Source organism: Oncorhynchus nerka, linkage group LG8, assembly GCF_034236695.1.
Source record: "Oncorhynchus nerka isolate Pitt River linkage group LG8, Oner_Uvic_2.0, whole genome shotgun sequence".
In the NCBI taxonomy this organism is placed as follows: Eukaryota; Metazoa; Chordata; class Actinopteri; order Salmoniformes; family Salmonidae; genus Oncorhynchus; species Oncorhynchus nerka.
Window position 1 is genome coordinate 59,226,186 of NC_088403.1, and position 25,380 is coordinate 59,251,565.

Here is a 25,380-nt window from a genome sequence, read left to right on the forward strand (position 1 = left end):
TACTCTGCTCCAATCCTCTCCTCTCAGTCCATATTGTTTACACTGCTCCAATCCTCTCAGTCCATATTGTTTACACTGCTCCAATCCTCTCAGTCCATATTGTTTACACTGCTCCAATCCTCTCAGTCCATATTGTTTACACTGCTCCAATCCTTTCAGTCCATATTGTTTACACTGCTCCAATCCTCTCAGTCCATATTGTTTACTCTGCTCCAATCCTTTCAGTCCATATTGTTTACTCTGCTCCAATCCTCTCCTCTCAGTCCATATTGTTTACTCTGCTCCAATCCTCTCAGTCCATATTGTTTACACTGCTCCAATCCTCTCAGTCCATATAGTTTACACTGCTCCAATCCTCTCAGTCCATATTGTTTACACTGCTCCAATCCTCTCAGTCCATATTGTTTACTCTGCTCCAATCCTCTCAGTCCATATGGTTTACTCTGCTCCAATCCTCTCAGTCCATATTGTTTACACTGCTCCAATCCTCTCAGTCCATATTGTTTACTCTGCTCCAATCCTCTCCTCTCAGTCCATATTGTTTACACTGCTCCAATCCTCTCAGTCCATATTGTTTACACTGCTCCAATCCTCTCAGTCCATATTGTTTACACTGCTCCAATCCTCTCAGTCCATATAGTTTACACTGCTCCAATCCTCTCAGTCCATATTGTTTACACTGCTCCAATCCTCTCAGTCCATATTGTTTACTCTGCTCCAATCCTCTCAGTCCATATTGTTTACTCTGCTCCAATCCTCTCAGTCCATATTGTTTACTCTGCTCCAATCCTCTCAGTCCATATTGTTTACACTGCTCCAATCCTCTCAGTCCATATTGTTTACACTGCTCCAATCCTCTCAGTCCATATTGTTTACACTGCTCCAATCCTCTCAGTCCATATTGTTTACTCTGCTCCAATCCTCTCAGTCCATATAGTTTACACTGCTCCAATCCTCTCAGTCCATATTGTTTACTCTGCTCCAATCCTCTCAGTCCATATTGTTTACACTGCTCCAATCCTCTCAGTCCATATAGTTTATGTTACGCCCCTGAAAACAGGGGAGAAATAATCACGAGAGTGATACGGTGTTGTATTCTCAAGTCAACATTTAGTTCAATCATTTCACAAAAGTAACACATTACATAACAGAAAACTCATTATACAAATAACACAGCAAAATATCTTATTAACAACACGCATGTTCATTCACAATCGACATAAAATGGCAGCTACTCTCAGTACGATGCTATCCTTCACTTCAACCGAGCAGGGCTAATATTACTCTCTTCAAACTTAACTCTAACTTCCTCAAGACGTTACTAAAACACACCTTAAACACTCTTGACATGTTCGCTAGTTATAACATTTAAATTACTATTTTTATCATCAATAAAGTACCTGAAAACAGGGGAGAAATAATCACGAGAGTGATACGGTGTTGTATTCTCAAGTCAACATTTAGTTCAATGAGAAAAAGACCGCGAATTTCCCCAGGAATATGGGTGGAGACCAGAGCAATCGATCTCCGGCTCATAGATTAAAAGCATTTCGTAGATCACAGATTAACACTTTTAGGCACCACAAAATAAAGTAATCAATATAACGTTTACACATTACTCTCACAATTCACTTTGACAGATTTGAACTTTAACACAATTATATGAATGTTATCAATCTCTATCAACTAATACTGAATGCATATTTTAACCTTAGATGTTTTAAGATCCTCACATACTATGAACTTACTCATACTTTTCAATGTATAACAGGCTATGAATATGTCCTTTAACCTGTCACATTTACACTGCTCCAATCCTCTCAGTCCATATTGTTTACTCTGCTCCAATCCTCTCCTCTCAGTCCATATTGTTTACTCTGCTCCAATCCTCTCAGTCCATATTGTTTACTCTGCTCCAATCCTCTCAGTCCATATTGTTTACTCTGCTCCAATCCTCTCAGTCCATATTGTTTACTCTGCTCCAATCCTCTCAGTCCATATTGTTTACTCTGCTCCAATCCTCTCAGTCCATATTGTTTACACTGCTCCAATCCTCTCAGTCCATATTGTTTACTCTGCTCCAATCCTCTCAGTCCATATTGTTTACACTGCTCCAACCCTCTCAGTCCATAGTTTACACTGCTCCAATCCTCTCAGTCCATATTGTTTACTCTGCTCCAATCCTCTCCTCTCAGTCCATATTGTTTACACTGCTCCAATCCTCTCAGTCCATATTGTTTACACTGCTCCAATCCTCTCAGTCCATATTGTTTACACTGCTCCAATCCTCTCAGTCCATATTGTTTACACTGCTCCAATCCTCTCAGTCCATATTGTTTACTCTGCTCCAATCCTCTCAGTCCATATGGTTTACTCTGCTCCAATCCTCTCAGTCCATATTGTTTACACTGCTCCAATCCTCTCAGTCCATATTGTTTACTCTGCTCCAATCCTCTCCTCTCAGTCCATATTGTTTACACTGCTCCAATCCTCTCAGTCCATATTGTTTACACTGCTCCAATCCTCTCAGTCCATATTGTTTACACTGCTCCAATCCTCTCAGTCCATATAGTTTACACTGCTCCAATCCTCTCAGTCCATATTGTTTACACTGCTCCAATCCTCTCAGTCCATATTGTTTACTCTGCTCCAATCCTCTCCTCTCAGTCCATATTGTTTACACTGCTCCAATCCTCTCAGTCCATATTGTTTACACTGCTCCAATCCTCTCAGTCCATATTGTTTACACTGCTCCAATCCTCTCAGTCCATATTGTTTACACTGCTCCAATCCTTTCAGTCCATATTGTTTACACTGCTCCAATCCTCTCAGTCCATATTGTTTACTCTGCTCCAATCCTTTCAGTCCATATTGTTTACTCTGCTCCAATCCTCTCCTCTCAGTCCATATTGTTTACTCTGCTCCAATCCTCTCAGTCCATATTGTTTACACTGCTCCAATCCTCTCAGTCCATATAGTTTACACTGCTCCAATCCTCTCAGTCCATATTGTTTACACTGCTCCAATCCTCTCAGTCCATATTGTTTACTCTGCTCCAATCCTCTCAGTCCATATGGTTTACTCTGCTCCAATCCTCTCAGTCCATATTGTTTACACTGCTCCAATCCTCTCAGTCCATATTGTTTACTCTGCTCCAATCCTCTCCTCTCAGTCCATATTGTTTACACTGCTCCAATCCTCTCAGTCCATATTGTTTACACTGCTCCAATCCTCTCAGTCCATATTGTTTACACTGCTCCAATCCTCTCAGTCCATATAGTTTACACTGCTCCAATCCTCTCAGTCCATATTGTTTACACTGCTCCAATCCTCTCAGTCCATATTGTTTACTCTGCTCCAATCCTCTCAGTCCATATTGTTTACTCTGCTCCAATCCTCTCAGTCCATATTGTTTACTCTGCTCCAATCCTCTCAGTCCATATTGTTTACACTGCTCCAATCCTCTCAGTCCATATTGTTTACACTGCTCCAATCCTCTCAGTCCATATTGTTTACACTGCTCCAATCCTCTCAGTCCATATTGTTTACTCTGCTCCAATCCTCTCAGTCCATATTGTTTACTCTGCTCCAATCCTCTCAGTCCATATTGTTTACTCTGCTCCAATCCTCTCAGTCCATATTGTTTACACTGCTCCAATCCTCTCAGTCCATATTGTTTACACTGCTCCAATCCTCTCAGTCCATATTGTATGTCACCAGTGGCTGATGACATCACCCCATATCTCTCGTCCTCCGTCTTCAGGCTAAATGACGACCACACACCCGCCCTTCTCACACCATTTCACCCCAGCTCTTTCTGAGGGGAAAAACGAGTCTCCAAACCCTCTTTTTCAGCTTAATCATCCACATTCCTTCCATGGCTGGTAACTAACGGCCTTGATTCAGTGGAATCAAATGAACCTGATCAGAGAGTTTTCCCCCAGTCTTTCTCAAGAGGAACACATAATAATCATCCTTTTAAAAAGTGAAGCTCTTTCACATCTGTGTGTCTGGTTTCCTACCTTAGGCCCGGGGTCTGCTGTGTGTGTGTGTGTGTGTGTGTGTGTGTGTGTGTGTGGCTAGAGAAACAATAGCCGTGTTTGGGAACAAATGGCCACATATGTAATGAAGTCGTCGCCATGGCAGATATCATCTCTATCATGGTAACTGGATCTGAGTACTGATTGATGCAGCGAAGGTGTGTGTGTGTGTGTGTGTGTGTGTGTGTGTGTGTGTGTGTGTGTGTGTGTGTGTGTGTGTGTGTGTGTGTGTGTGTGTGTGTGTGTGTGTGTGTCAGTGTGCAGACATCATTCGTGGGGAATTTTGAACCACTGCCTCAGAAACCTTCTGTCCTGTCTCTCTCCTGTGTCTCTCTCCTTCCTGTCTCTCTCCTCTGTCTCTCTCCTGTGTCTCTCTCCTGTGTCTCTCTCCTGTGTCTCTCTCCTCTGTCTCTCTCCTGTGTCTCTCTCCTGTGTCTCTCTCCTGTGTCTCTCTCCTGTGTCTCTCTCCTCTGTCTCTCTCCTCTGTCTCTCTCCTCTGTCTCTCTCCCGTGTCTCCTCTGTCTCTCTCCTGTGTCTCCTCTCTCTCTCCTCTCTCTCTCCCGTGTCTCTCCTCTGTCTCTCTCCTGTGTCTCCTCTGTCTCTCTCCTCTCTCTCTCCTGTTTCTCCTCTCTCTCTCTCCTCTCTCTCTCCTCTGTCTCTCTCCTCTGTCTCTCCTGTGTCTCATCTCTCTCTCCTGTGTCTCCTCTCTCTCTCTCTCTCTCTCTCTCCTGTGTCTCCTCTCTCTCTCTCTCTCCTGTGTCTCCTCTCTCTCCTCTCTCTCTCCTGTGTCTCCTCTCTCTCTCCTCTCTCTCTCCTGTGTCTCCTCTCTCTCCTCTGTCTCTCTCCTGTGTCTCCTCTCTCTCCTCTCTCTCTCCTGTGTCTCATCTGTCTCTCTCCTCTCTCTCTCCTGTGTCTCCTCTCTCTCCTCTCCCTCTCCCGTGTCTCCTCTCTCTCTCCTCTGTCTCTCTCCTCTCTCTCTCCTCTGTCTCTCTCCTCTGTCTCTCCTGTGTCTCATCTCTCTCTCCTGTGTCTCCTCTCTCTCTCTCTCTCTCTCTCTCTCTCCTGTGTCTCCTCTCTCTCTCTCTCTCTCCTGTGTCTCCTCTCTCTCCTCTCTCTCTCCTGTGTCTCCTCTCTCTCCTCTCTCTCTCCTGTGTCTCCTCTCTCTCTCCTCTCTCTCTCCTGTGTCTCCTCTCTCTCCTCTGTCTCTCTCCTGTGTCTCCTCTCTCTCCTCTCTCTCTCCTGTGTCTCCTCTGTCTCTCTCCTCTCTCTCTCCTGTGTCTCCTCTCCCTCTCCCGTGTCTCCTCTCTCTCTCCTCTGTCTCTCTCCTCTCTCTCTCCTCTGTCTCTCTCCTCTGTGTCTCTCTCCTCTGTGTCTCTCCTGTGTCTCTCTCCTGTGTCTCTCTCCTGTGTTTCTCTCCTGTGTTTCTCTCCTGTGTCTCTCTCCTCTCCAATCCAAACAACAGGGACCAGCAGATTGTATCTTCAGACACACAGAGACAGCCTTTAAGGCCTGGTTTAGACCACAGTATTTCCAGGATAATGTTCACTGTCATTGTGTCCATGGGTCTCTTTGGGTAGTAGGCCTAATTTCTGACCAAAATATTCAAATGATCTGCTTGTCTATTACAGTCTTATCAGGTACTGTGATCATAGTTGAATTGTTAAAGATTACAGTACTGTGATGGTCTAGCTCTCTGGCATTGTATGTCTGTATTTTCTCTCTGTCTCCCCCTCTCACTCTATACCTTCCTCTTTCTCATTCCCACTCTCTCTCCCCTCTCTCTCTCTCTGTCTCTGTCTCTGTCTCTCTCTCTGTCTCCCTCACCAACTGTGTCTCTCTCTCCCTCAGGTAAAGGGAAGAAGGACTCTCAGAAGAGTCAGAAGGGAGGCACGCTGAGTAAAGGGGCGGGGAAGAAGATCACTAAGATCATTGGCTTAGGCAAGAAGAAGCCGTCCACTGACGAACAGACCTCTTCAGCCGAGGAGGACATACCCACCTGTGGTAAGACACCTGTTAGGGGTTAGAGGTCACATCTGGGGTGTAGAGGACAACCTATATCAAGGGTGGATTGGTCATATAGATGCTCTGTTAAAATGTGTTCCAATACATTGTTGTTGTTTCTATGTAGAATGTATGGGGACATGTCTTGACTTACAACAATCAGAACTGCAGCTATTGACCCATTTCCTGGTCTGCTGTTTCACCATTGGTCACTTTACCCCACCCCTTTATCCTAACTGGTCCGTCTTGTCTGATTGACAGGCTACCTGAACGTGCTGTCCAATAACCGCTGGCGTGAGCGTTGGTGTCGTCTGAAGGACAACCAGCTGCTGCTTCATAAGGACCGTACTGATCTGAAGACCCACACGGCCAGCCTGCCCCTCAGAGGCTGCGAGGTCAGCCCCGGACTGGACTCCAAACACCCCTTCGCCTTCCGCCTGCTCCGCAACGGACAGGAGGTGGCTGTACTGGAGGTAGGTTGGTGGTCAATGGGTGGAAGTTGGTCATAGATTCAGATCTGGGATCAGCTTACCCACCACGCCAAATCTGAACCTTCATGTTCAAATCCTCAGATCTGACCTTAAATCAGCGCCCAAGGGGCAACTTCCCACACCATCAAATGCACTAACTAGCTAGTGAGTAGCTTTGTGGTCATGTGATAGTTTGACTTGGATATAAAATAGTGCTGGATCTCTCTAAACCCTCCTGTTCTCTCCAGGCGTCCTCCTCAGAGGTCATGGGTCGGTGGCTGGGGATGCTGCTAGCTGAAACAGGCTCTATCACAGACCCTGCTGCCTTACATTACGATTACATAGATGTAGAGACTACCGCAAACGTTATCCAGCTGGCCAAGCAGTCCTTCTGGTGAGACACACACACACAGGGGTAATTTTGTTTTCCAGATGGGCTGTGAGCATGCAGTTCTGGGCTGATGAGATGTAGTCGTTGTTTGTGTTTGTCTCTAAGTTGTTATTCGTATGTTTATATCTGGTGTAAAAAAGGAAAAAGGAAATATCTATATTTTCTTAAAGATGGGGTGTTGGTGGGAATGGTGGTGGGTATGTTGGGTATGGTGGTGGGTATGTTGGTGGGTATGGTGGGTTTGGTGGTGGGTATGATGGTGGGTTTGGTGGTGGGTATGGTGGTGGGTATGGTGGTGGGTTTGGTGGTGGGTATGGTGGGTATGATGGTGGGTTTGGTGGTGGGTATGGTGGGTTTGGTGGTGGGTATGGTGGGTATGATGGTGGGTATGATGGTGGGTTTGGTGGTGGGTATGGTGGTGGGTATGGTGGGTTTGGTGGTGGGTATGGTGGGAATGGTGGTCGGTATGGTGGTGGGTATGGTGGGTATGATGGTGGGTATGGTGGTGGGTATGGTGGGTTTGGTGGGTATGGTGGGTTTGGTGGTGGGTATGATGGGTTTGGTGGTGGGTATGGTGGCCGTGTTTTGAAATCCACCAAAAAGGCGTTGTATGACAGATGGGACGGGTGCATGATGGTATGTGTCCACTATGAGGTTTTGAAAAGCCCCTGTTCAGTTAGGAATGCATGACTCTGGATCAATGTTTCCCTCAGAGGATGTGAGTCACTCTCTTACCAGCATTGTTTTCACTAGAGCACCGTGTGCAGTCCAGTCCTGCCCACACAAACAAAACACAACACACTTAGCAAAGAGCTGGATGAAGAGTTTCAATATCAACTGGACTACAACATGATTGGACTGTTATCTGTATGATGGGGACACTATGAGACAACAGCTATAAGGGTCCTTAAAGGCAAATTATCTCCTTATTCCCAATAGGGCTCTACATTTCTATAGATGACTAGGATTATGAGAAGAAGGTGAAGGAGAAGGTGTCATTTGTCCTTGTGTTGTCACGTGTATAGTAACTCACAGTGTCCTCCTCAGCTTCACTAGTAAACGTGCTGTATCTCCCAACCCTTATCTGGACAACCCTGCCAACAGTTACGCATGCCCCTCTGGAATGGCACTGCACTATGATGATGTGCCCATCAATGGAACGGTAAGCACACACACACACACACAAAACAAACAAAATATCTATATATAAAACAAATGGGAGCAGTATCTCTCCATCTCCTGTCTGGATGCTGCATTGTGATGGCTTGCATCAGGGACATCTTTCTGTTTCTCATCCTCTCTCGCTCCCTCTTTCCCATGCTCATCCCTCTGATTCAATTATTGTGCAACTTTCAAGTACGTTCCCCTGCTCCAACTCACTGGCCTGTAACAACAACATCAACCCTTTGGTGTCCTCTTTTTCTCTTCTCCTCCCCCCTTTTATCGTCTCATTTGCTGGCTCCTTTGTTCACTCTGTTTCACATTTTCATCTCCCCTTCTCTCTTATCATTTTCTTTCTCTTTATATTTCCTCTCCTCCCTTCTCTCTCTCCTCTCCCCTTCTCTCCCCTCTTCTTCTCTCCTCTTCTCTCCTCTCCTCTCCCCTTCTCTCCTCTTTGCAAACCTTCCTCTATCGTAAGGACCCTGAGGCGCTATACTCCAGCCCTGCCACCGGAGGGCGACGTCTGAGAGAGGAGGTGTTGTATGAGAACACTGACCCTGACCTGTATGAGAACATGCCTTCGCCCAAGCTGGCTGCCCGCTACTCCCCCAAGCCCAGTCGCCTGGCATCATCCTCCTCCTCCTCCTCTTCCTCCAGCCACTACAAAACCCCTGGCCCTGTCAAATCCAAACTCCTCTCCTCTTCCTCCTCTAACACTAACACTAAAGCCGTTGCTCAGGTGACTAACGCACTGCTTTCCTAACATTTATGCTACCCTAACACTGAACTCTTCTCTTTCATATCAAATGGATAGTTCACTTCAAAGCCAACATTTATCAAACATTTTCATACCTAAAAGATGTCGGGACCCTTGTGACATTTCTTGTATAGACCCAAATGTCAATGACATCATCTAAATTCCATCGAATAACTTTGTGATTTTGGCGTGAACTCTCCCTTTAACTAAATATGAATTAAAACAGAGAGCAATTATTTTCTACGGGAGAGGTGACAGGGATACTGTATGTAGAGAGGAGGGGATTGGACAGGGATACTGTATGTAGAGAGGAGAGGAGGGGAGGGGATTGGACAGAGATACTGTATGTCTAGTGGAGGGGATTGGACAGAGATACTGTATGTCTAGAGGAGGGGATTGGACAGAGATACTGTATGTAGAGAGGAGGGGATTGGACAGAGAAACTGTATGTAGAGAGGAGGGGATTGGAGAGGGATACTGTATGTAGAGAGGAGGGGATTGGACAGATACACTGTATGTCTAGAGGAGGGGATTGGACAGATACTGTATGTCTAGAGGAGGGGATTGGACAGAGAGACTGTATGTAGAGAGGAGGGGATTGGACAGGGATACTGTATGTAGAGAGGAGGGGATTGGACAGAGACACTGTATGTAGAGAGGAGGGGATTGGACAGAGATACTGTATGTAGAGAGGAGGGGATTGGACAGAGACACTGTATGTAGAGAGGAGGGGATTGGACAGAGATACTGTATGTAGAGAGGAGGGGATTGGACAGAGATACTGTATGTAGAGAGGAGGGGATTGGACAGAGATACTGTATGTAGAGAGGAGGGGATTGGACAGAGATACTGTATGTAGAGAGGAGGGGATTGGACAGAGATACTGTATGTAGAGAGGAGGGGATTGGACAGAGATACTGTATGTAGAGAGGAGGGGATTGGACAGAGATACTGTATGTAGAGAGGAGGGGATTGGACAGAGATACTGTATGTAGAGAGGAGGGGATTGGACAGAGATACTGTATGTAGAGAGGAGGGGATTGGACAGAGACACTGTATGTAGAGAGGAGGGGATTGGACAGAGATACTGTATGTAGAGAGGAGGGGATTGAACAGAGACACTGTATGTAGAGAGGAGGGGATTGGAGAGGGATACTGTATGTAGAGAGGAGGGGATTGGACAGAGACACTGTATGTAGAGAGGAGGGGATTGGACAGAGACACTGTATGTAGAGAGGAGGGGATTGGACAGAGATACTGTATGTAGAGAGGAGGGGATTGGACAGAGATACTGTATGTAGAGAGGAGGGGATTGGACAGAGACACTGTATGTAGAGAGGAGGGGATTGGACAGAGACACTGTATGTAGAGAGGAGGGGATTGGACAGAGATACTGTATGTAGAGAGGAGGGGATTGGACAGAGATACTGTATGTAGAGAGGAGGGGATTGGACAGAGATAATGTATGTAGAGAGGAGGGGATTGGACAGAGATACCTTATGTAGAGAGGAGGGGATTGGACAGAGATACCTTATGTAGAGAGGAGGGGATTGGACAGAGATACTGTATGTAGAGAGGAGGGGATTGGACAGAGATACTGTATGTAGAGAGGAGGGGATTGAACAGAGATACTGTATGTATAGAGGAGGGGATTGGAGAAGGATTAACTAATGCAATTTGAGTCTCAATTCTTGTTACATGTGTTATTCCTGCAGAGACATGCTTTGTTTTAATATAACGGTGTTGATACTGGCCACCCAGAATTGAGGTTTCCAGACATTATCCTCAAAATCCCTGCTGGCTTAGTCCTACTGTAGTGTGTCTCTTAGTAATGTGATTAAAAACATGGGCTTGCAGAGGAATGGTGTTACAAGCATATTGAGCCCCTCGTAAAATGTCCAGTTTTGAGTGCATGGGAGTTAGGGTCTGAGACATTGACCATGCACTCTTTAGCAAACCTTAGTTAGAGGCCTTGATATTAACTGAGAGAAGTAGGGGGGGTCAAATAGCTGCAGTGTCTTAGGCTGCGTATCTCTCAGAGCACTGCGGACCACCCTGCTTTTAGAGGGTTCTGTGTGTGTGTGTGTGTGTGTCCTCAGTATGTTCACACTACTCCTTGCCTTTACACTGACCATCACCTCCATATTATGTCATTATATTATATTTGTAAAGACGTTACAGCACGGTTATATTTGTAAAGACGTTACAGCACGGTTATATTTGTAAAGACGTTACAGCACGTTTATATTTGTAAAGACGTTACAGCACGTTTATATTTGTAAAGACGTTACAGCACGTTTATATTTGTAAAGACGTTACAGCACGTTTATATTTGTAAAGACGTTACAGCACGTTTATATTTGTAAAGACGTTACAGCACGTTTATATTTGTAAAGACGTTAAAGACGTTACAGCACGGTTATATTTGTAAAGACGTTACAGCACGTTATATTTGTAAAGACGTATATTTGTAAAGACGTTACAGCACGTTATATTTGTAAAGACGTTACAGCGTTATATTTGTAAAGACGTTACAGCACGTTTATATTTGTAAAGACGTTACAGCACGTTTATATTTGTAAAGACGTTACAGCACGGTTATATTTGTAAAGACGTTACAGTTAAAGACAGCGTTATATTTGTAAAGACGTTACAGCACGTTATATTTGTAAAGACGTTACAGCACGTTTATATTTGTAAAGACGTTACAGCACGTTTATATTTGTAAAGACGTTACAGCACGGTTATATTTGTAAAGACGTTACAGCACGGTTATATTTGTAAAGACGTTACAGCACGTTTATATTTGTAAAGACGTTACAGCACGTTTATATTTGTAAAGACGTTTATATTTGTAAAGACGTTACAGCACGTTTATATTTGTAAAGACGTTTTATATTTGTAAAGACGTTACAGCACGCTTATATTTGTAAAGACGTTACAGCACGGTTATATTTGTAAAGACGTTACAGCACGTTTATATTTGTAAAGACGTTACAGCACGTTTATATTTGTAAAGACGTTACAGCACGTTATATTTGTAAAGACGTTACAGCACGTTTATATTTGTAAAGACGTTACAGCACGTTTATATTTGTAAAGACGTTACAGCACGCTTATATTTGTAAAGACGTTACAGCACGTTTATATTTGTAAAGACGTTACAGCACGTTTATATTTGTAAAGACGTTACAGCACGTTTATATTTGTAAAGACGTTACAGCACGTTATATTTGTAAAGACGTTTTTATATTTGTAAAGACGTTACAGCACGTTTATATTTGTTATATTTTTGTAAAGACGCACGCGTTATATTTGTAAAGAGCGTTACGTTATATTTGTAAAGACGTTACAGCACGTTTATATTTGTAAAGACGTTACAGCACGTTTATATTTGTAAAGACGTTACAGCATATTTGTAAAGACGTTACAGCACGGTTATATTTGTAAAGACGTTACAAGACGTTACAGCACGGTTATATTTGTAAAGACGTTACAGCACGGTTATATTTGTAAAGACGTTACAGCACGTTTATATTTGTAAAGATATTTGTTACAGCACGTTTATATTTGTAAAGACGTTACAGCACGGTTATATTTGTAAAGACGTTACAGCACGTTTATATTTGTAAAGACGTTTTATATTTGTAAAGACGTTACAGCACGTTTATATTTGTAAAGACGTTACAGCACGTTTATATTTGTAAAGACGTTACAGCACGTTTATATTTGTAAAGACGTTACAGCACGTTTATATTTGTAAAGACGTTACAGCACGTTTAAAGACGTTATTTGTAAAGACGTTACAGCACGTTTATATTTGTAAAGACGTTACAGCACGTTATATTTGTAAAGACGTTACAGCACGGTTATATTTGTAAAGACGTTACAGCACGTAAAGACGTTATTATTTGTAAAGACGTTACAGCGTTATATTTGTAAAGACGTTACAGCACGTTTATATTTGTAAAGACGTTACAGCACGTTTATATTTGTAAAGACGTTACAGCACGTTTATATTTGTAAAGACGTTACAGCACGCTTATATTTGTAAAGACGTTACAGCGTTACGTTATATTTGTAAAGACGTTACAGCACGTTTATATTTGTAAAGACGTTACAGCACGCGTTTATATTTGTAAAGACGTTACAGCACGTTTATATTTGTAAAGACGTTACAGCACGTTTATATTTGTAAAGACGTTACAGCACGTTTATATTTGTAAAGACGTTACAGCACGTTTATATTTGTAAAGACGTTACAGCACGTTTATATTTGTAAAGACGTTACAGCAAAGACGTTACAGCACGTTTATATTTGTAAAGACGTTACAGCACGTTTATATTTGTAAAGACGTTACAGCACGTTTATTTGTAAAGACGTTACAGCACGGTTATATTTGTAAAGACGTTATATTTGTTATATTTGTAAAGACGTTACAGCACGGTTATATTTGTAAAGACGTTACAGCACGGTTATATTTGTAAAGACGTTACAGCACGTTTATATTTGTAAAGACGTTACAGCACGGTTATATTTGTAAAGACGTTACAGCACGGTTATATTTGTAAAGACGTTACAGCACGTTTATATTTGTAAAGACGTTACAGCACGGTTATATTTGTAAAGACGTTACAGCACGTTTATATTTGTAAAGACGTTACAGCACGGTTATATTTGTAAAGACGTTACAGCACGTTTATATTTGTAAAGACGTTACAGCACGTTTATATTTGTAAAGACGTTACAGCACGTTTATATTTGTAAAGACGTTACAGCACGGTTATATTTGTAAAGACGTTACAGCACGTTTATATTTGTAAAGACGTTACAGCACGTTTATATTTGTAAAGACGTTACAGCACGGTTATATTTGTAAAGACGTTACAGCACGTTTATATTTGTAAAGACGTTACAGCACGGTTATATTTGTAAAGACGTTACAGCACGGTTATATTTGTAAAGACGTTACGGTTATATTTGTAAAGACGTTACAGCACGTTTATATTTGTAAAGACGTTACAGCACGTTTATATTTGTAAAGACGTTACAGCACGGTTATATTTGTAAAGACGTTACAGCACGTTTATATTTGTAAAGACGTTACAGCACGTTTATATTTGTAAAGACGTTATATTTGTAAAGACGTTACAGCACGTTTATATTTGTAAAGACGTTACAGCACGGTTATATTTGTAAAGACGTTACAGCACGGTTATATTTGTAAAGACGTTACAGCACGGTTATATTTGTAAAGACGTTACAGCACGGTTATATTTGTAAAGACGTTACAGCACGTTTATATTTGTAAAGACGTTACAGCACGTTATATTTGTAAAGACGTTACAGCACGGTTATATTTGTAAAGACGTTACAGCACGTGTCCAACTCATTCCACGGAGGCAGAGTGTCTGCTGGTTTTCGGCTCCTCCCTTGTACTTGATTGATTAATTACGGTCATTGATTAGTAAGGAGCTCTCCTCACCTGGTTGTCTAGGTCTTAATTGAAAGGAAAAAGCTGAAAGCAGCAGACACTAGGCCCTCCATGGTATGACGTTGATGCCCCTGGTCTACATGAACCTGACATATACTGAAAGTGGCACCCAGCACTGTTACACACATTAGGCATCACATGGTGTTGTAGAGTTGCTGTTTCCCAGCAGTGCGTGTGTGTGTGTGTGTGTGTGTGTGTGTGTGTGCCCGTCCTCAGATGAACCTTTCATTGTCATCAGACACACAGTCACACACACACACACACACACACACTGCAGGGGTAATGCAGTACAGTAGGACTGGTTTAGCCCAACGCTGGGATTACTGTGTTATGTTTAACTTAAAATGTGTTTGTACAGCTGTGCACAGAGACGTTCTCATGATCATATCCACCTGGGGAGTTTGGTGGACATTGTGGATTTTTATTGAAGTGGTTTTTGTAGCCATTGTAACGGTCTGTTCACCTCATGGTTTTCATTATATGTGCAAATTATACTTAGCCGTTTTAAGCCTGTGCATTTCAACCAGATTATGAATAGTTGTTCTCTCTTCCTCCTTCTCAACCAATCAGCTGAAGGGAAAAAAGGTCCCAGTGACCAATGGGACAGCGTCTAAACAGAAGGTGGACAAGAACCAGGCCAAGAAGACCAATGGAACAACCAATGGAACAACCAATGGAACAGCATCTGTGAAACGCAACAACTCCAGTAAGTCTGTGTGTGTGTGTGTGTGTGTGTGTGTGTGTGTGTGTGTGTGTGTGTGTGTGTGTGTGTGTGTGTGCGCGATAGAGACACATTCCCATGAGTACATTACAGTCTGCAAATCATGACACCCAGTACTGGCATGTTAATTCATCTAGTGCTAGCCTGTCACTTCCAGTCATCGTTATACCAGCCATTGGCAGTGACATACAGCAGTAGCCTGGTCTTAGTAGACACTAAGTCTGGCTCCCCACTCCTCAGTCAAACACACGGCTGATCGCTTTCTAGGAAAACTGAAACACCACAATAACCCGGAAAATGACGGAATTCCCAGCTGACCGTTGGTGAGGCAGCAGTAGCAGACATATTTTGGGTGGAGCTAATACAGTTTCTTAGAAAGCATCTGTCGTAAAAACCCAACCTTGTGGATGACTGTCACTTCATATCCAGACCAAACTAACATTCATTCAAATGTATTTGGCCAGGGGACAGAGTGGTCACTGGTGGGACTAATCTGTATGATGGAGGGCTGTGTCTATTCAGTAATGCTTCATCTACGACTGTTTTGAACCCGCTTTCTCAAGACATTTTGGATTCAGTGTCTGTTACACAATCCTTGTTTCATCTCAAGCTAAAATAGGCCCATATCGGTGTATCGATGGTTGAAGATGGTGGTTTTGAATGAGTATACAGTCCTTCGTAAAGGCTAATGCTCTAGTGAGGAGCGCGCCCATACACACACACACACACACACACACACACAGTCGTCATTCGTGGTGTGGAGAGGCTCCAGTGGCCTCTGTGGCTTCTTATTCAGATGATTATTTTCCAGCAGGGTTGGGCCCTACCCTCTTCTGGGTGATTAACAGGTATTTCTGGGCTGAGGTTTGGGTTCACTGGGTTTCTGGTCAGTTTATGAACTCTGATGAGCATTGGTTGGTTCATTGGTTGAACCATTGGTTGGTTCTTTCTCCTCTCCCTCCTCCTGTTCTCCCCTATCATCCCCTGTTCTCCCCTCTCATCCCCTGTTCTCTCTTCATCATTCCTCTCATCCCCTGTTCTCCCCTCCCATTCCTCTCATCCCCTGTTCTCCCCTCCCATTCCTCTCATCCCTGTTCTCTATTCATCATTCCACTCATCCCCTGTTCCCCCCTCCCATTCCTCTCATCCCCTGTTCTCCCCTCCTATTCCTCTCATCCCCTGTTCCCCCCTCCCATTCCTCTCATCCCCTGTTCTCCCCTCCCATTCCTCTCATCCCCTGTTCCCCCTCCCATTCCTCTCATCCCCTGTTCTCCCCTCCCATTCCTCTCATCCCTGTTCTCTATTCATCATTCCACTCATCCCCTGTTCTCCCCTCCTATTCCTCTCATCCCCTGTTCTCTCTTCATCATTCCTCTCATCCCCTGTTCTCCCCTCTCATCCCCTGTTCTCCCCTCCCATTCCTCTCATCCCCTGTTCTCCCCTCCCATTCCTCTCATCCCCTGTTCTCCCCTCCCATTCCTCTCTTCCTCTCATTCCCTGTTCTCCCCTCCCATTCCACTCATCCCCTGTTCTCCCCTCCCATTCCTCTCATCCCCTGTTCTCCCCTCCCATTCCTCTCATCCCCTGTTCCCTCCTCCCATTCCTCTCATCCCCTGTTCCCTCCTCCCATTCCTCTCATCCCCTGTTCCCTACTCCCATTCCTCTCATCCCCTGTTCTCTCCTCCCATTCCTCTCATCCCCTGTTCTCTCCTCCCATTCCTCTCATCCCCTGTTCTCTCATCATTCCTCTCATCCCCTGTTCTCTCATCATTCCTCTCATCCCCTGTTCTCCCCTCCCACTCCTCTCATCCCCTGTTCTCCCCTCCCATTCCTCTCATCCCCTGTTCTCTCATCATTCTTCTCATCCCCTGTTTTTTTTCCTTCCATTCCTCACCTCACCTCCTCTCTGATTCTATTCTCCCCCTAATCCCTCATTCCCCCTAATCACTCTTTTTCCCAAATCCCCCCTTCCCCCTCCTCCTAATCCCTCCTTCTCCCCTTCCATTGCCCATTTCCCTACACTGTTTGGGTTTAATGGTGTGAAGGTACACTATATATACAGAAGTATGTGGACAGCCCTTCAAATGAGTGGATTCGGCTATTTCAGCCATACCCGTTGCTGACAGGTGTATAAAAATTGAGCACACAGCCCTGCAATCGCCATAGACAAACATTGGAAGTAGAATGGCCCGTACTGAAGAGCTCAGTGACTTTCTACGTGGCACTGTCATAGGATACCACCTTTCCAACAAGTTCGCAAATTACTACCCTGCTAGAGCTGCCCCGAATGTAAGTGCTGTTATTGTGAAGTGGAAGCGTCTAGGAGCAACAACGGCTCAGCCGTGAAGTGGTAGGCCACACAAGCTCACAGAATGGGACCGCTGAAGTGCGTAGAGCGTATAAACCGTCTGTCCTCGGTTACAACACTCACTACCGAGTTCCAAACTGCCTTTGGAAGCAATGTCTGCACAATAACTGTTCGTCGGGAGCTTCATGAAATTGGTTGCCATGGCTAAGCAGCCGCACACAATCCTAAGATCACCATGCCAAATGTCGGCTGGAGTGGTGTAAATCTGCATGACGCTTCACCACCTGGCAGTCCGACGGATGAATTTGGGTATGGTGGATGCCAGGAGAATGCTACCTGTCCCAATGCATAGTGACAACTGTAAAGTTTGGCGGAGGAGGAATAATGGTCTGGGGCTGTTTTTCATGGTTTGGGCCCCTTAGTTCCAGTGAAGGGAAATCTTAATGCTACAGCATAAAATTACATTCTAGATGAGCAACAATGGCTCAGCCGTGAAGTGGTAGGCCACACAAACTCAAAGAACGGGACCGCCTAGTGCATTTCTGTGCTTCCAACTTTCTGGCAACAGTTTGGGGAAAAGGCCCTTTCCTGTTTCAGCATGACAATGCCCCTTGTGCACAAATCAAGGTCCATACAGAAATGGTTTGTCAAAATCGGTGTGGAAGAACTTGACTGACTTGCACAGAGCCCTGACCTCAACCTCATCGGACACCTTTGTGATGAATTGGAATGCCGACTGCGAGCCAGTCCTAATCGCGCAACATCAGTTTCCGACCTCACTAATGCTTTTGTGGTTGAATGGAAGCAAGTCGTGGAAAGCCTTCCCAGAAGAGTGGAGGCTGTTCTAGCCACAACGGGGGGACAAACTCCATATTAATGCCCATGATTTTGGAATGAGATGTTCAACAAGCAGGTGTCCACGTCCTTTTGGTCATGTAGTGTGTATATAACTCTCCTCTCTGTCCTGTAGGTGCAGAGCAGTATAAGTACGGTAAGAACCGTGTGGAGGCGGACGCCAAGATGCTGCAGGCTAAAGAGGAGGAGCTAATAAACAGAAAGCAGGACATCAGGAACCGTCTGACCCAGCTGAAGAAGGACAGGAAAGACCTGCGCACCGCCATGGAGGCCAGCACCGGTACGACACACACACACACACACACACACACACACACACACACACTGCTTCTACCAAGGTAGAGAGAAGAGGGAGAGGTGGGAGTGAAAGTAGTGTAAGATGGAGATGATGGGAGGGTTAGTAGTGAGTGGTGTTTAGTGGAGTTATGGATGGGAGGGTTAGGTTTAGGATTGAGGGGTGCAGGATGGAAGAAGGGTTTGGAGGGGGAGAGATGGGAGTCAGATGTTCTTTTCCTGACTGACTTCTCAATAAACTACAAATCAAGGTAGGACAGATACTGAGAGCGTATGGTAGTGCTGTGACCCATTCTAAAACATCCTTCCTCTACCTTTCCTCCTTCACGCAGCTAAGCGCTGCGCTGGGTCCCTGGCGGAGCGGCTGAAAAAGGTGGAGGACGAGTGCAAGCTGAAGGAGGACGAGCGGGTGAGCCTGGAGCTGGAGATGACAGAGGTCAAGGAGAGTCTGAAGAAGGCCCTGAACGGAGGAGTCACTCTGGGACTCACCATCGAGCCCAAGTCTGGCACCTCCAGCCCACAGGTTTGTTTTATGAATCCCTTTTTACATCAGCAGTTGTCACAAAGTGCCTTACAGATCCCCAGCCTAAAACACCAAAGAGCATTACAGATCCCCAGACTAAAACACCAAAGAGCCTTACAGATCCCCAGCCTAAAACACCAAAGAGCTTTACAGATCCCCAGCCTAAAACACCAAAGAGCTTTACAGATCCCCAGCCTAAAACACCAAAGAGCTTTACAGATCCCCAGCCTAAAACACCAAAGAGCTTTACAGATCCCCAGACTAAAACACCAAAGAGCCTTACAGAAAACACCAAAGAGCTTTACCCCAGCCTAAAACACCAAAGAGCTTTACAGATCCCCAGCCTAAAACACCAAAGAGCTTTACAGATCCCCAGCCTAAAACACCAAAGAGCTTTACAGATCCCCAGACTAAAACACCAAAGACCTTTACAGATCCCCAGCCTAAAACACCAAAGAGCTTTACAGATCCCCAGTCTAAAACACCAAAGAGCTTTACAGATCCCCAGACTAAAACACCAAAGACCTTTACAGATCCCCAGTCTAAAACACCAAAGAGCTTTACAGATCCCCAGACTAAAACACCAAAGAGCTTTACAGATCCCCAGTCTAAAACACCAAAGAGCAAGCAATGCAGAGGCAGAAGCCCAGACTAAAACACCAAACAGCAAGCAATGCAGAGGCAGAAGCCCAGACTAAAACACCAAACAGCAAGCAATGCAGAGGCAGAAGCACAGTGGCTAGAAAACACTCCCTGGAAGGCAGATACCTAGAGAGGAACCATTAGGTCCTGTTCTGGCTGTCTCTACCATGTCTATGACCCATGGCTGAGTCTCAGTACTGTACAATGGCTTCCTTCTCTTGAAAAGTGAACAGACAAAAGCATTTTTTCCTATGTAAATTAGCCTTGAAATGACTAAAACTAAATCAAACCTGTGCAGAAAATATAATTGACCTACATTTATAGTCTCTTCACTGTGTCAAGCTTGATAACAGTCATTTATAGTCTCTTCACTGTGTCCAGCTTGATAACAGTCATTTATAGTCTCTTCACTGTGTCCAGCTTGATAAACAGTCATTTATAGTCTCTTCACTGTGTCCAGCTTGATAACAGTCATTTATAGTCTCTTCACTGTGTCCAGCTTGATAACAGTCATTTATAGTCTCTTCACTGTGTCAAGCTTGATAAGTCATTTATAGTCTCTTCACTGTGTCCAGCTTGATAACAGTCATTTATAGTCTCTTCACTGTGTCCAGCTTGATAACAGTCATTTATAGTCTCTTCACTGTGTCCAGCTTGATAACAGTCATTTATAGCCTCTTCACTGTGTCCAGCTTGATAACAGTCATTTATAGTCTCTTCACTGTGTCCAGCTTGATAACAGTCATTTATAGCCTCTTCACTGTGTCTAGCTTGATAACAGTCATTTATAGTCTCTTCACTGTGTCCAGCTTGATAAGTCATTTATAGTCTCTTCACTGTGTCCAGCTTGATAACAGTCATTTATAGTCTCTTCACTGTGTCCAGCTTGATAACAGTCATTTATAGTCTCTTCACTGTGTCCAGCTTGATAACAGTCATTTATAGTCTCTTCACTGTGTCCAGCTTGATAACAGTCATTAATAGTCTCTTCACTGTGTCCAGCTTGATAACAGTCATTTATAGCCTCTTCACTGTGTCCAGCTTGATAACAGTCATTTATAGCCTCTTCACCGTGTCCAGCTTGATAACAGTCATTTATAGTCTCTTCACCGTGTCCAGCTTGATAACAGTCATTTATAGTCTCTTCACTGTGTCCAGCTTGATAACAGTCATTAATAGTCTCTTCTGTGTCCAGCTTGATAACAGTCATTTATAGCCCCTTCACTGTGTCCAGCTTGATAACAGTCATTTATAGCCTCTTCACTGTGTCCAGCTTGATGAGTCATTTATAGTCTCTTCACTGTGTCCAGCTTGATAACAGTCATTTATAGTCTCTTCACTGTGTCCAGCTTGATAAACAGTCATTTATAGTCTCTTCACTGTGTCCAGCTTGATAACAGTCATTTATAGCCTCTTCACTGTGTCCAGCTTGATTACAGTCATTTATAGTCTCTTCACTGTGTCCAGCTTGATAACAGTCATTTATAGCCTCTTCACTGTGTCCAGCTTGATAACAGTCATTTATAGTCTCTTCACTGTGTCCAGCTTGATAAGTCATTTATAGCCTCTTCACTGTGTCCAGCTTGATTACAGTCATTTATAGTCTCTTCACTGTGTCCAGCTTGATAACAGTCATTTATAGCCTCTTCACTGTGTCCAGCTTGATAACAGTCATTTATAGTCTCTTCACCGTGTCCAGCTTGATAACAGTCATTTATAGTCTCTTCACTGTGTCAAGACGCCCAACATACTCATGAGAAACAGGCTGTTGCAAATGTTGCTGCTGACTCTGAATGGTGTGTATCTGTGTGTCCAGTCCCCAGTGTTGCTGAGGCGTACCCTAGAGAACTCTCCCATCTCCAGCTGTGACACCAGCGACACAGAGAGCTGTTCTACTCTGCCCGTCAACAGTGCCTCCCTCCTCCGCAGAACGACCAATCAGAAACCCTCGGCCGTCCGCGGCCATGTCCTCAAGAAGGCTAAGGTGGGAAAGAGTTATGGAGAACACACACCAGTGGAGGCTGGTGGGAGGAGCTATTAGAGGAGGGGCTCATTGTAATTTCTGGAACGGATTAGAATGAATGGAACGGTGTCAAACACATCAAACATATGGATTTGATTCCATTCCATTCCAGCCCTTACAATGAGCCAATTATCATATAGCTCCTCCCACCAGCCTCTTCTGACACACACACACACCTGCGTTTACACACTCCTGCATTTACACTCACACACACACACACGGGGCGGCAGGGTAGCCTAGTGGTTAGAGCGTTGGACTAGTATCCGAAAGGTTGCAAGTTCATATCCCCAAGCTGACAAGGTACAACTCTGTCGTTCTGCCCCTGAACAGGCAGTTAACCCACTGTTCCTAGGCCGTCATTGAAAATAAGAATTTGTTCTTAACTGACTTGCCTAGTTTACATAAAGGTAAAAAAAATAACACACACACACACACTCAAAACATCCTCTGCACTCATTCACCTGTATTACCACACATCTCTGACAAACACACACACACACACACACTCAAAACATCCTCTGCACTCATTCACCTGTATTACCACACATCTGACACACACACACATCCCAGTCTAATGACTGCACTGAATTTGCGTGTAACTGTCGTATTTGTGTGTATATATCTCAACTCACTCAATGTGCCCTTTGTTGCAGGAATGGGAGATGAAGACTGGCACATGAGCAACAACTCTGTTCACAACAGTCCTATCTTATTAGCTTTTTATTTTATTTTAATGCGTGTATATATTTATTTAAATCAGTTCGTATGGGGAAGAAGGTTGAAGAGGAGTACACTACAAGCATAGCCAAACAGAGAGACGATCAAGACGATGCTGGGTTTTTTTTTTGTCTACTTTATTTCCTGGACATAAAGAACTAGCAGTCTTTTTCTAGCGTACCATTGTGTAATACCATGTTATATTTCAACTACTCTGTTGTGTGCTTTTGTATCGCCCAATCTTGTGTTTTTTTTGTTAGTTTTTGTTTTGCAGTCATCCACTTTCATAGTCTCTTGTTGCCTGTTTCTCCATCACATAAAACAATCAGGTTTCTACAACTCGTGGGGTTCCAAAATCAAGTGCATATTTATTTGTAAATGTTTCTTAGGTAAATACTAGCATCCTTGTGATTATTTATGTTGATAATATTTAATGCTTGTTGTATTGTATAGCTCCCTCTCTTTAGAACAGGAACTGCACTGTGCCACTAATGTCCACAGCATCTGGATCCAGCCGTTTGTATCACTGTTAGGCCATCCAGATGATTTTCAAATCATCAAACCAGCAATACACCTACAGTACTCCTAGTCCTTAGTGGTTGATGCCTGGGAGTGGGCCTTTGGAATGTGCCACTCGGTAAAGTGCGGGTCAGACTAAGGCGTGGCGGTGTTCTGGTGAGTTTGGCCACTGGCGTTGGAAAAGTCCTCAACCTCAAGTAATGTGGCCTCTTGTATTTACACTTCTACATCCAGGAGCCTCGGGCCAGCTCTTTTAATCATGCCACTGGTGCACTGTAACACTGTGGTCTGGTCTCACTCTGTGTGTGTGTTAGTTTATGTGTGTATGTATTCATTAGTTTGTGTGTGTGTGTTTTAAAATGTCTTGAGGCACATTCCAACCCCATCATTAATACACTGTTAGAAATAGAGGCCTGTATGGTCAGAAATACTGTGTTCTCTGCTTCAACCAGAGACTGTAATCTGGTTGTGGATTCTTGAACTTCCAGCTGCTACTCTAGCAACACGTTTCAGCTCATATACATCACACACACACTTTTATGTAATGTATTTCTAATGGTGTTTTTTTTGGTAATGATTTTACCACATCTACAGTACACTGCAAAATATTCCCATATCCACACTGCTCAGTGTAATCCAACCACGGTGCTTTGTAGGGGTGAGACGTAGCATGTTGATGTACTACTGCAAGTTTGTACTATTTTTACTCAAAGGCACGTTTACCTTTAAAACGTCTGGTTTATGGTGCATTTATTGGCCTAGTTGGAATATGAGGCTGTGCGTAACAAAAATGGCCGCCAACAGCTGTTTTCAAGTTATCAGTGTACATGTTTGTATCCCTCTTTGCCTCTCTATTCGTTCAGATTGAGGTTGGGGTTCAATCCCATCGCGGGTTAAATGCATTGTGCTGTTTTAAAGGCAATTGAGTCGACATATGCAGCGTTTATCGTGAATGGGAACATTGCCTTAAAAAGCCTCAATGCCCATAACCTGCGATCGGATTGGATCCCGGCCAAAGTCCAACTAGGCTGCGAGTTAGAGCCACAGCTCTTCACCACAAGATGAGGGAGAGATGAGGACAAAGACTTACGCATCTGGTCCATTCCTGGATCCCTCTCTTTTCTGTTTAAACAACTTCAAATCTGAAATGGGCCGAGAGAGAGAGAGATGATGTCACTCAGAACACGTGAACCCATTGTACCTGTACAAAGGAGGGGGCAGGGGGAGGAGGAGGAGGGGGTGTATTGGGTAAAGGGAGTAGGGGAGAAACAACAAAAGAGTGGAGGGGGGACAGGGGAGGGGTTGGGTGTTTTGGGTAAAGGGAGAAGGGGAGAAACAACAAAAGAGTGGAGGGGGAGAGAGGGGGTGTATTGGGTAAAGGGAGTAGGGGAGAAACAACAAAAGAGTGGAGGGGGGACAGGGGAGGGGTTGGGTGTTTTGGGAGAAACAACAAAGAGTAAAGGGAGAAGGGGAGAGAACAACAAAAGAGTGGAGGGGGAGAGGGGGGGGGTGTATTGGGTAAAGGGAGTAGGGAGAAACAACAAAAGAGTGGAGGGGGGAGACGGGGGAGGGGTTGGGTGTTTTGGGTAAAGGGAGTAGGGGAGAAACAACAACATTGTTTGTTTTGCACCTTAGACTTTTCTACTCCATTGTACTTCTATTGACAGTCGCCAACTCGGTGACGAACGGCTGTATATAAAACGTAATAAACCTCTTTACAAATGTCCCCTTTCTCAGGCCTTGTGTTTATTGAAAATGAAGCTCAGAACTCCATGAAAATGTTATTCATCTGTATGTTCTCAAAAAACAAAGCATTGAAAGAAATGTATTGGGACAGTGCCATTTATTGTTGTTCTGACTCTGTACTCCAGCACTTTGGATTTGAAGTGATACAATGACAGATGTTAAAGTGCAGACTCAGCTTTAATTTGAGGGTATTCTCATCCATGTCGGGGAACCGTTTAGAAATGACAGCACTTGTTGTACGTAGTCCGCCCATTTTAGGGAACAAATTTACTTATGTGTATTAAAGTAGCAAAAAATGTAGTATTTGGTCCCATATTTCCAGCACACTTTTACATTACATCAAGCTTGTGACTCTATAAACTGTTTTGGTTGTGTTTCAGATTATTTTGAATGGTAGATAATGTATTGTCACTTTTATTGTTAATAAGAATATATGCTTTTAAAACACTTCTACATTAATGTGGATGCTACCACATTAATCTAGCATTTTGGGGGGTATGATATTTATGCCTCTAACTTTCTCACTCGTTATTCACGATTCATTCAGGATTATAAGTAATCATGGTAGGGTCCACATTAATTGTGCTAGGAATATGGGACCAAATTCCAAGTGAATTTGGAGTACAGAGCTAAAACAACACAAATGTTCACTGTCCCAATACTTGTGGTTCTCACGTTATATAAGAAAACAGTCAATCAAAACGTGCTAACTGCTAG

The 25,380-nt window shown here is 44.0% G+C and overlaps 1 protein-coding gene across 3 annotated transcripts in view; it reads left to right on the top strand.

Moving 5' to 3' along the window:
• Positions 1-22,737, top strand: part of LOC115133867 (actin filament-associated protein 1-like) — a 145,496-nt gene extending 122,759 nt beyond the window's left edge. For all 3 annotated transcript variants that reach the window (XM_065021947.1, XM_065021945.1, XM_065021946.1), the window contains exons 9-17: positions 5,889-6,041; positions 6,303-6,514; positions 6,760-6,905; positions 7,950-8,064; positions 14,886-15,021; positions 18,315-18,479; positions 18,826-19,016; positions 21,475-21,642; positions 22,335-22,737. In XM_065021947.1, the coding sequence (XP_064878019.1) occupies positions 5,889-6,041; positions 6,303-6,514; positions 6,760-6,905; positions 7,950-8,064; positions 14,886-15,021; positions 18,315-18,479; positions 18,826-19,016; positions 21,475-21,642; positions 22,335-22,361 (1,313 nt within the window). In that variant the 3' untranslated portion in view covers positions 22,362-22,737. The remainder of the gene's footprint in view (positions 1-5,888; positions 6,042-6,302; positions 6,515-6,759; positions 6,906-7,949; positions 8,065-14,885; positions 15,022-18,314; positions 18,480-18,825; positions 19,017-21,474; positions 21,643-22,334) is intronic.
• The last annotated feature ends 2,643 nt before the right edge of the window (positions 22,738-25,380 follow it).